A 12043-nucleotide genomic window follows, 5' to 3' on the forward strand; every position below is an offset into this window, starting at 1 on the left:
TGGGGGCCACCTTCATCTTTCCCATCTGTTTCCTCCTTTTTCCTCCCATGCAGCTGCAGCAGGCCTACTGTGAACTGAACAGGAGAATCACAGAGCATGACAAGTGTCAGAGAAAGCAGATGGTCAATGCAGAGCTGACCCTGCAGGTGAGGCTCCCAGGCCCTTCTGCCCCTTTAGGCCTGTCAGGAAGGGACTCCACAGAGGTTCCAAGCTGCCTTTGCTCCATTGGACCTGAGGGGCAGCTTGGGGCTCTCTGCCACATCCTTTCAGAATATTTGGGGTAGGAGGTCTGCACAGTGTGCACCCAACATTGGGGCTCCTAGATTATTAGGCCAGAAGGGACCGTTGCAATCATCTAGTCTGACCTGCTTAACACAGGCCATAGGACATCCCTGAATGAATTCCTATTTACACTAGAGTGTCTCTTTTAGAAAATATCCAAACTTTGTTAGAACGTCCAGTGATGGAGATATCACAGTTCCAGGGTTAACTGTACCTCTGCCTTTGTCTGCTCAAAGGCACCCCTTTAAGACTCAGGCCTCCAGCCACCACCTCTCCATGGGCAGGGACCCATGTCCCTCTCCCTCCAGACTAGGTATTTAGGCTTGTAGTCCCCCTTCCAATTCACTATGCTTATCCCAGCAGGTCTGACTTTATTGCCTGCAGTTCTACTCTTTCCCAGTGGCTATGATGGTTGTTTCACAGAGCACAATATATATATATATTCTGTAATGCTTTTGTCCTAAATATAATTTTAAAAAAATTGTCTACGTGTGTGTTAAGCTTACCAGGTGACACCCATCATCCACGTGGAGACCCTGGTAGGGCAAGGTTTTTCCCTCTCAGTTACAGTCTAATGTTAATTTGAGGATCAAATGAGGGCCACTCAATCAGTTCAGGCTGAGCCTTTGTCATCTGGGTCTCTTGAACCTGGTCTGAATCAGTATGTGAAATGCCCCCCAAGAACTGGTAATTATCTGGAGTTGTTTACCTGTCCTGGGATCTGCAGGATTCACCCCCCACACACACACACTTATTGTAGTTGCTGGAGTTAGCTCTATAACCCTCCCCCATGGAGCTAGAATACAATCCTTATCTGACAAAGATATATAACATTTATAGATACGAAAGCTTAGGGACATTTACTGTACTCATTATCAAGCTGTCCTGCAGTGGCTCAAGAGCATGAGTACCAACCTCAGGGCAGACTGTTTTTTTGGTTTTTTTTTTAAAAAACCGGCACAAACCCCAAACTGGTTGAGAGCTCTATACTTAGATTTCACCAACCAGTTATCAAGTGTATACTCCTTAGGCACTGTAACAGCCTTAACATGGAGTCACAGACAGTCGGTACTCCCTGTCTCGCCACCTAGGGAAGCTTGCCCTTGTGATAGATGGCCCTTACACCACGAATCACAGCAATATTCAGGTTGCGCCCAGTCCTGAATTGCATGTTAGAGCTCACACTGAAGACAACGCTTGTAGCCAATCCTATACTAAACTATCTAAAGATTTACTAAACAGGAAAAGGTAACGATATTTTTTTGACAAGGTTAAAGCAGATAATAACTTACAACCTTAACTTTCAAAAAGTAATAGAAGCGTCTATAATAAGCAAGGTCTGTATGTCCTTTAGGGCTAACCCAGGATAAGCACTGGGAATCTTTTGTTTATTCTAGTAATCCTTGTTCCCCCCCAGAGTCCAAGCAGTATAAAGATACAGTTCCTGCTTGTTCAGAGGTTTTATTCACTTCCTCACTTCTGCTTTGATCTGCCAACTCAGCTGATGGAAGCAATTCACTTGCAAGACTCATCTTCCTGGGGGTGGGAAGAGTAAACAACAGCCTTTCTTTTGTCCTCTTTAATCTTAGTTGAAGGCTGCTATCTAATCCATCCTCACTCTTCTCCTCTGCAGACTAAATAAGCCCAGTTCCCACAGCCTCTCCTCATAAATCATGTGCCCCAGCCCCCTAATAATTTTTGTTGCACTTCACTGGACTCTCTCCAATTTGTCCACATCCTTTCTGTAGTGGGGGCACCAAAACTGCATGCAGTACTCCAGATGTGGCCTCACCAGTGCCGAATAGAGGGGAATAATCACTTCCCTCAATCTGCTGGCAATGCTCCTACTAATTCAGCCCAATATGCCGTTAGCCTTCTTAGCAATAAGGGCACACTGTTGACTCGTATCCAGCTTCTCGTCCACTGTAATCCTTTTCTGCAGAACTGCCGCTTAGCCAGTCAGTCCCCAGCCTGTAGCAGTGCATGGAATTCTTCCGTCCTAAGTGCAGGACTCTACACTTGTCCTTGTTGAACTTCATCAGATTTCTTTGGGCCCAATCCTCAGATTTGTCTAGGTCACTCTGGACCATACCCCTACCCTCCAGTGTATCTACCTCTCCCCCCAACTTAGTGTCATCTGCGAACTTGCTGAGTGTACAATCCATCCCATCATCCAAATCGTTAATGATGATGTTGAACAAAACCAGCCCCAGGACAGACCTCGTGGCACTCCACTTGATACCAGCTCCCAACTAGACATTGAGCCGTTGACCACTACCCACTGAGCCCGATGATCTAGCCAGCTTTCTATCCACCCTATAGTCCGTTTAGCCAATCTATACTTTTTTTAACTTGCTGGTAAGAATATGGTGGGAGACCATATCAAAAACTTTGCTATAGTCAGGACATATCATGTCCACTGCTTTCCCCATATCCACAGAGCCAGTTATCTTATCATAGATGGCAATCAGGTTGGTCAGGCATGACTTGCCCTCGGTGAACCCATGTTAACTGTTCCTGATCACCTTCCTCTCCTCCAAGTGCTTCAAAATGAATTCCTTGAGGACATGCGCCGTGATTTTTCCAGGGACTGAGGTGAGGCTGACCAGTCTGTAGTTCCCTGGATTCTTCTTCTTCGCTTTTTAGATGATGGGTACTATATTTACCTTTTTCCATTTGTCCAGGACCTCCCCTGATTGCCACAAGTTTTCAAAGATAATGGCCAATGTCTCTGCAATCACATCAGCCAACTCCCTCAGCACCCTCAGCTGCATTGCATCCGGTCGCATGGACTTGTGCATATGCAGCTTTTCTAAATAGTCCTTAACCTGGTCTTTCACCACTGAGGGCTGCTCATCTCCTCCCCATACTGTGCTACCCGGTGCAGCAGTCTGGGAGCTGACCTTGTCTGTGAAGACTGAGGCAAAAAAAGCATTGAGTACTTCAGCTTTTTCCACATCTGTCACTAGGTTGCCTCCCCCATTCAGTAAGGGTCCCACACTTTCCCTGACCACCTTGTTACTAACGTACCTGTAGAAACCCTTCTTGTTATCCTTCACATCCCTTGCTAGCTGCAACTCCAATTGTGCCTTGGCCTTCCTGATTACACCCCTGCATGCTCGAGCAATATTTTTATACTTCTCCCTAGTCATGGTGTCCAAGTTTCCACTTCTTGTAAGCTTCCTTTTTGTGTTTAAGCTCACCGAAGATCTCTCTGTTAAGCCAAGATGGTCACCAGCCATATTTGCTATTCTTTCTGCACATTGGGATGGTTTGTTCCTGCGCCCTCAATAAGGCTTCTTTAAAATACAGCCAGCTCTCCTGGACTCATTTCTTCCTCATATTAGCCTCCCAGGGGATCCTGCCCATCAGTTCCCTGGGGGAGTCAAAGTCTGCTTTTCTGAAGTTCAGGGTCCATATTCTGCTGCTCTCCTTTCTTCCCTGTGTCAGGATCCCGAACTCAACCATCTCATGGTCACTTCTGCGCAGGTTGCCACCCACTTTTACTTCCCCTTACTAATTCTTCCCTGTTTGTGAGCAGCAGGTCAAGAGGAGCATGGTCCCTAGTCGGTTCCTCCAGCACTTGCACCAGAAAGTTGTCCCCAACACTCTCCAAAAACTTCCTGGATTGTCTGTGCACTGCAGTATTGCTCTTCCAGCAGATGTCAGGGTGATTTGAAGTCCCCCATGAGAACCTGGGCCTGTGATCTGGAAACTTCCGTTACTTGTCCGAAGAAAGCCTTGTCTACCTCATCCTCTTGGTCTGGTGGTCTATAGCAGACGCCCACCATGACATCACCCTTTTTCCTCTTGCCTCTAAACTTAACCCAAAGACACTCAATAGGCTTTTCTCTAGTTTCACACTGGAGCTCTGAGCAATCATTCCACTCTCTTACATACAGTACAACTCCTCCACCTTTTCTCCCCCTCCTGTCCTTCCTGAACAGTTTATACCCATCCATGACAGTGCTCCAGTCATGTGAGTTACCCCACCAAGTCTCTGTTATTCCAATCACATGATAGTTCCTTGACTGGTCAACCACACTCCTCATTTGGAATCAGAAGCAGGCAATCAGGCAGCAGAAGAGACGGAAAAAAAAAAAGTCAAATACAGTACAGTACTTGTATTAAACATAAACTACGAAAAAAATAGCGGGAAAGTTTAAAAAAAGATTTGACAAGGTAAAGAAACTTTCTGTACTTGATTCATTTAAATTAGGATGGTTAAAAGCAGCATTTTTTTTTGGCATAGTAAAGTTTTAAAGCTGTATTAAGTCAATGTTCAGTTATAAACTTTTGAAAGAACAACCGTAATGTTTTGTTCAAAGTTACAAACATTTCAGAGTTATGAACAACCTCCATTCCTGAGGTGTGTGTAACTCTGAGGTCCTACTGCAGATAATTTGGTGGTCTCTTCTGGGCTTCAACTCTATGAATCTGTGATTCTTAATTGGGGGTGTGGTGCAGTGTAGGCACACCCTCCACTGGCTGTAATACTGGAGAAATTCTAGAAGACTGAAGGAGTGCCTGCATGGTGTGTGACAGGGTCGGGCCAGATGGCTACAGGAGAGTAACAGAAGGCAGATATATTAGCCCCAGGTTAAGTAGGACCCTTTTCTCTGGGTAAGGTAACAGGGAAGGTTCCAGAACCACCAGGAACTTTCTGGAAACAATTAAGGCAGACAGGCTGATTAGAACACCTGCAGCCAATCAAGAAGCTGCTAGAATCAATTAAGGCAGGTTAATCTGGGCATCTGGGTTTAAAAAGGAGCTCACTTCAGTTTGTGGTGTGCGTGTGAGGAGCTGGGAGCAAGAGGCACTAGGAGCTGAGAGTGAGAATCCGGACTGCTGGAGAACTGAGGAGTACAAGCATTATCAGATACCAGGAGGAAGGTCCTATGGTGAGGATAAAGAAGGCGTTTGGAGGAGGCCATGGGGAAGTAGCCCAGGGAGTTGTAGCTGTCACACAGCTGTTCCAGGAGGCACTCTAGACAGCTGCATTCCACAGGGCCCTGAGATGGAACCCGGAGTAGAGGGCGGGCCCAGGTTCCCCCCAAACATCCCAACTCCTGATCAGACACAGGAGGAGTTGACCTGGACTGTGGGTTCACGAAAACTGCCAAACTGAGGGCTGCCGTGAATCTCTGAGGTGAGCAAATTCGCCAATAACTGCAAGACCCACCAAGGTAGAAGAGGAACTTTGTCACAGGTGTCAGCAAAAACCAACAAGGAGTCCTTGTGGCACCTTAGAGACGAACAAATTTAATTGGTGTGATGGGGCAAGGCTATAGATGGCTATAGAAAAGTAGTGGGAGATAGATATATTAGCTCCAGGCTAAACAAATCCCTGGTACCAGGATAAGTGAAATGGCAGCTGCTCCAGGTCAATTAAGACACCTGGGGCCAATTAAGAACTTTCCAGAAGGCAGGGAGAAGGCTAGGTTGATTAGGACACCTGAAGCCAATCAGGGGCTGGCTGAAACAAGTTGAAAGCCTCCCAGTTAGTCAGGTGGGTGTGCATGTCAGGAGCTGTGGGAGGAAGTTGCACTGTTGGAGAGGCTGAGTAGTACACACCATATCAGGCACAAGGAAGGAGGCCCTGAGGTAAGGGTGAAGTGGAGCTTGAGGAAGTGGGGGCTGCTGTGGGGGAAGTAGCCCAGGGAATTGTACATGTCATGTTTCTAAAAGGTCAGCTACCATAGCTGATACTATTCGGGTCTGTGGGCTGGAGCCTGGAGTAGAGGGTGGGCCTGGGCTCCGTCACCCTTTTTCCCCCGATTAATCACTGAGACTGGGAGACAACAGAGACTGTGCAAGGAAGGATAACTTCTCCTCACCTCCCTCACTGGCTTATGATGAAAATGGCTCAGTAGACTGTGACCCTTGTCTCTAGAGAGAGAAGGGTTACGTGGAGGGTCACAGTGAGCCTCTGAGGCTAGCAAAATCTGCCAGGAAACGTGGGACCCATGGAGGCAAGGACAGAGCTTTGTCACAACTGGTGTCAGGAGTGGGACTTCGTTCACAGCATGGCGGAAGAAAGAGAGTTAAAAAAAATGTGCGCTGGGGTTTTGGATTTTTTTTTGTTTTGGTTTGTTTGTTTGCTTTGTACCACAATGGAGGAGGTGGTAAGAGCTCTGGTACAAGCCACGGCAGCCCAGCAGGAGGCCACCCGGGTTCAGGCAATGGCACAACAGGAGTCTATGTGGCTACAGCAGGAAACCAATCAATTATTGATGAGCCAGGTGACCCAAAATCGTGCCCTCTTGAGAGAGGTGGTGGACCGGCTGAAGATCCTCACCACCCAGGCCCAGGGGTCAGACGGGACGCAAACCCTGAGGGCCACTGGTTGTCTGCCAAAGATGACGTCAGGAGATTGACATAGAGGCATATCTCCTCTCATTCAAAAGGACTGCTCAGCGTGAGGCGTGGCCCCAGGAGCAGTGGGTCAGCATTCTCGCCCCTTTTTTGTGTGGAGAGGCCCAGAAGGCCGACTTTGACTTCCTGCCATGAATGCCACTGACTATACCCGTCTGAAGGCAGAGATCCTAGCACGATCAGGGGTAACGGCAGCGGTAAGGGCCCAGAGGTTCCATGAGTGGAAATACCAGGAGAACAAACCCCCGAGATCCCAGCTATTCGACCTCATACACCTTGCGCAGAAGTGGTTACAGCCGGAGGTGTGCAGGCCAGAGGAGATTTTGGAGACCCTGGTCATAGACCATTACATGCGGGGACTGCCGCCAGATCTCCGCAAATGGGTAGGCCAGAACGATCCATCCACGTACGACGAGATGATCACGCTGGTAGAAAGACAGATGACAGCCAGGGAACTGACTCGACTACCCAAGGAAGGCCCCTTTTGAAGCAAGCACCCGACCCCAACCCTGGAAGGTTGGGCAGCCAAACCCCTGGGGAGTCCTAGGTGGAAGAAGGAGGGGGCTGAAAACCAGTGGGGACCCCAGAAGGAAAGGATTGGCCTGAGTGGGGGGAACCCCGGGACTAAACCCCCTAACCCCCGGGATAGGGGAGTGATTAAAAGCAATTATAGATGTTATGCATGTGGGGAGTGGGGACACATAGCAGCACAGTGTCCCAGCACCGAGGAGTCTATGCAATGTAATTGGGGGATTGGGAGGTCCCATGCTCCCTTATCCACCTCGCGGGGTTCGCATTAGCCCTGCATAATTACACCAGGCCAGTGAGGATAAATGGAGCAGAGGCTTCAGCACTTGTGGACTCGGGGAGTGCTATCACCCTCATATCGGGTAAGCTGGTAAAAAGTAGTCAGCTGCTACAAGCCAAACGCGTAGCAATGACTTGCGTGCATGGGGCCGTGAGCCATTACCCCACCATCCCAGTGGAGATAGAGGTTCAGGGAAACCCCATTGAGGTGACCGTGGGTGTAGTTCCTAAACTCCCATATCCTGTAGCCATTGGGAGGGACTATCCAGGGTTTGATAATTTACTCCCCCCGGAGAGGCTGGAGGGAGGTGGGGACCCTGAGGACAGCGATTCATCACCGCGGGAATGTCAACCCCCGATGTTTGCTGAGATTTCTCAGGATCTGTTCTCAGTCCCCCGAAAGACCCGGAAGACAAAAAAGAGAGGAAGGCCGCGAAGGCCTTGGGAACCCGGATCCTGACCCAGGGCCAGAAGACCTCCCTAGTAGGTTGATGGACGCAAGCAGCCAACAGAGAAACTTGCACCACAGAAGGTGAGCCAGAGGCTGCCCCCAGCAATGACAGCGGCGAGCCATTGGAAGAAGCAGAAGCCGGCCCCTGGAAGCTTGGGCAGGTTAGTCCTAGGAGAAAGACTTTTGGGCAGGACCCAGCGGAGGACCCCCGATATGATAACACCAGGAAAGAGGTGGCCGAGATTGATGGGATACCCGTGGATGGGAAGGTCCAGGGTCCCGGACCTTACTTTATAGTGAAGAAAGATCTCCTGTACCACGTGGTGCAAATGCAGGAGCAAGAGATACAACAACTTCTGGTGCCACAAAAACATCAAAAACCCATATTGAGTCTCGCCCACAGTCACCTATTTGGAGGACACCTAGGGGTAGAGAAAACCCAGGCACGGATCCTGCGGAGGTTCTTCTGGCCAGGAGTACATGAAGATGTCCAGCGATATTGCACCTCTTGTCCAGAGTGTCAGTTACATAGCCCTTGCCCGCACTTGCAGGCTCCTTTGATACCTCTTCCAATAATAGAGGTTCCTTTTGAATGGATAGCCATGGATCTGGTAGGGCCCCTAGAGAAGACAGCTTGGGGCCACCAACATGTGCTTCTTGTACTGGACTATGCAACCCAGTACCCGGAAGCTGTTCCCCTACGCAACACAGCTTCCAAGACAATAGCTAAGGAGGTAGTGCAGGTCTTTGCCCGGGTTGGGCTACCCAAGGAGATATTGACTGATCAAGGGACACCTTTCGTGTCCAAGTTGATGAAAGATCTCTGTTCATTGCTCTATGTACAAGCCCTACAGACCTCTGTATACCACCCACAAACAGATGGCCTTGTGGAAAGTTTCAATAGGACCATCAAGACCATGATTAGGAAAGTGGTGAGCCGGGATGGGAAAGAGTGGGATACCCTATTGCCTTACCTCATGTACGCCATCCAGGAGGTTCCGCAAGCTTCCACGGGTTTCTCTCCATTCAAACTACTATATGGGCGCCACCCTCGGGGTCTATTGGATATAGCCAGAGAAGTTTGGGAAGAGGAGCCAAATCCTGGAAGGAACACAGTTGAGCATGCACTGCAGATGAGAGATCAGACAGGCTGAGTTACGCCCATTGTACGGGAACACTTGGAGAGAGCACAGGAGACCCAACGAACCCATTATAACCACCAAGCGAAGCTTCGACTGTTCCAATCAGGGGATCGTGTGATGGTACTGGTGCCCACAGCAGAAAGTAAACTGTTGGCCCAGTGGCAGGGACCCTATGAAGTAATCGAAGCCATGTGAGAGGTGAACTATAAGGTGCGGCAGCCAGGCTGCCGGAAATTGGAGCAAATTTACCACATCAATGTTCTAAAACCTTGGCACGATCGAGAGGCATGCTTAGTCATGCAGGTGACCCTTCCCCAGGAGGATAACTTACACGAGCAAGTGAGGAGATCATCCGACTTGCCGCCGATCCAAAAGATTGAGGCAGCCAACATGATTAATCGCAACCTAGATATGTTCTCTACAAAACCAGGGTGGATGACTGAGACCTAGCACCATATCCGCACGATCCCTGGAGCCAAGGTAACATTGAGACCCTACTGAATTCCAGCAGCCAAAAGAGAAGAAATCAAGGCCGAAGTAAAGAAAATGTTAGAATATGGGGTTATTGAAGAATCTTACAGTCAGTGGTCCAGCTGAATTGTTCTAGTGCCTAAACCAGACGGTACCATGAGACTCGGTAATGACTTTCGCCGACTGAATGAAACATCCCAGTTTGACGCACACCCCCTACCGCGCATCGACGAACTGGTTGACCGACTGGGTAGTGCCGATTCTTGACTACACTGGATCTGACCAAAGGGTACTGGCAGATTCCTCTGACCAAAGAAGCTAAAGAAAAGACAGCATTCTCCAACCCGGATGGGCTATTCCAGTACACTGTCCTCCCTTTTGGGCTCCATGGGGCCCAGCCACATTCCAGCGCCTCATGGATAAGCTGCTGCGCCCCCATACTAGTTATGCAGCTGCATACCTAGATGATGTCATCATCCAAACACCAGACTGGGGAACCCACTTGGAGAAAGTTGAGGCAGTACTGCGCACCTTAAGGCGGGTTGACCTCACTGCTAATCCCTCTAAATGTGCCATAGGGCTAGCAGAGGCTAGGTACCTGAGATATATTGTGGGAAGAGGCATAATGAAGCCCCAAACAAATAAGCTAGAGGCAATTCAAAACTGGCCCCGGCCGACCCGAAAGAAGCAGGTCCTTGTGTTCCTAGGCATGGTAGGCTACTACAGACGTTTTATTCCCCACTTCGCCACTAGGGCAAGTCCCCTAACAGACCTGGTGAAGGCCCGAGGTCCAGACATGGTAAAGTGGACCGACGCAGCAGAGGGGGCATTCACAGACCTTTGGACGGCCCTCTGTAATGACCCCGTACTCATAGACCCGGACTTTAACAGGGAATTTATCTTACAAACAGACACTTCCGAGGTGGGATTGGGGGGCAGTTCTGTCGTAAATGGTGGGAGAAGAGGAACACCCGAGCCTCTACCTAAGCAGAAGGCTTCTCCCAAGAGAACAGAAATATGCAGTAGTTGAGAGAGAATGCCTTGCTGTCAAATGGGCTATGGAGACACTGCATTATTACCGCTTAGGCTGGCGATTTACTCTTGTGACGGACCATGCACCCCTCCACTGGATGCAGCGGAATAAGGAAAAGCATGCAAGGGTCACCAGGTGGTTCTTATCCCTCCAACCATTCCAGTTCCGCATACAGCACAGGGCTGGATGCCACCATGGCAACGCTGATGGTCTGTCACGAGCATACTGCCTGGCGTCCCAAGTTGCCCAACTCTATGGTGTTGAGTGGGGGGAGGGGAATATGTGACAGGGCAAGGCCAGATGGCTATAGAAAAGTAGTGAGAGATAGATATATTAGCTCCAGGCTAAACAAATCCCTGGTACCAGGATAAGTGAAATGGCAGCTGCTCCAGGTCAATTAAGACACCTGGGGCCAATTAAGAACTTTCCAGAAGGCAGGGAGAAGGCTAGGTTGATTGGGACACCTGAAGCCAATCAGGGGCTGGCTGAAACTAGTTAAAAGCCTCCCAGCCAGTCAGGTGGGGGTGCATGTCAGGAGCTGTGGGAGGAAGTTGCACTGTTGGAGAGGCTGAGTAGTACACACCATATCAGGCACAAGGAAGAGGCCCTGAGGTAAGGGTGAAGTGGAGCTTGAGGAAGTGAGGGCTGCTGTGGGGGAAGTAGCCCAGGGAATTGTACATGTCATGTTTCTAAAAGGTCAGCTACCATAGCTGATACTATTCGGGTCCCTGGGCTGGAGCCCAGAGTAGAGGGTGGGCCTCGGCTCCCCGCCCCCTTTTCCCCCTGATTAATCACTGAGACTGGGAGACAACAGAGACTGTGCAAGGAAGGATAACTTCTCCTCACCTCCCTCGCTGGCTTATGATGAAAATGGCTCAGTAGACTGTGACCCTTGTCTCTAGAGAGAGAAGGGTTACGTGGAGGGTCACAATGAGCCTCTGAGGCTAGCGAAATCCTCCAGGAAATGCAGGACCCACGGAGGCAAGGATAGAGCTTTGTCACATTGGCCATAAGCTTTCGTGGGCTAGAACCCACTTCATCGGATGCATGGAGTGAAAATACAGGAGCAGGTATAAATACATGAAAGGATGGGGGGTTGCTATTACCAAGTGGGAGGTCAGTCTAATGAGTTAAATCAATTAACAGCAGGATACCAAGGGAGGAAAAGTAACTTTTGAAGTGGTAAAAGTCTGTCATAATTTGGGGCCTCTTTCTGCCCCACCACCTCCACAAACATGATACAGTTCTGCGGTGACCTAGAATCCTACTTTCGACGTCTCCGACTCAAGGAATATTTCTAACACACCACTGAACAGCACACTAACACACACGAAGCTTCCTGCCAACAAAGAGGATTCTGCGTGGACGCCTCCTGAAGGTCGAAACAACAGATGGACTTCTACATAGAGTGCTTCCGTCGACGTGCACGGGCTGAAATTGTGGAAAAGCAGCATCACTTGCCCCATAACCTCAGCCGTGCTG

At 49.4% G+C, this 12043-nt stretch overlaps 1 protein-coding gene across 1 annotated transcript in view; it reads left to right on the forward strand.

The window, feature by feature from the left end:
* Positions 1–12043, forward strand: part of IQANK1 (IQ motif and ankyrin repeat containing 1) — a 95619-nt gene that overhangs the window by 57236 nt on the left and 26340 nt on the right. Inside the window, exon 8 of the mRNA XM_084621791.1 lies at positions 54–146. Within this exon, the coding sequence (XP_084477917.1) occupies positions 54–146 (93 nt within the window). The remainder of the gene's footprint in view (positions 1–53; positions 147–12043) is intronic.

The sequence above is a fragment of the Lepidochelys olivacea genome, assembly GCF_965140295.1.
Source record: "Lepidochelys olivacea isolate rLepOli2 genome assembly, chromosome: 2".
NCBI classification, from domain to species: Eukaryota; Metazoa; Chordata; order Testudines; family Cheloniidae; genus Lepidochelys; species Lepidochelys olivacea.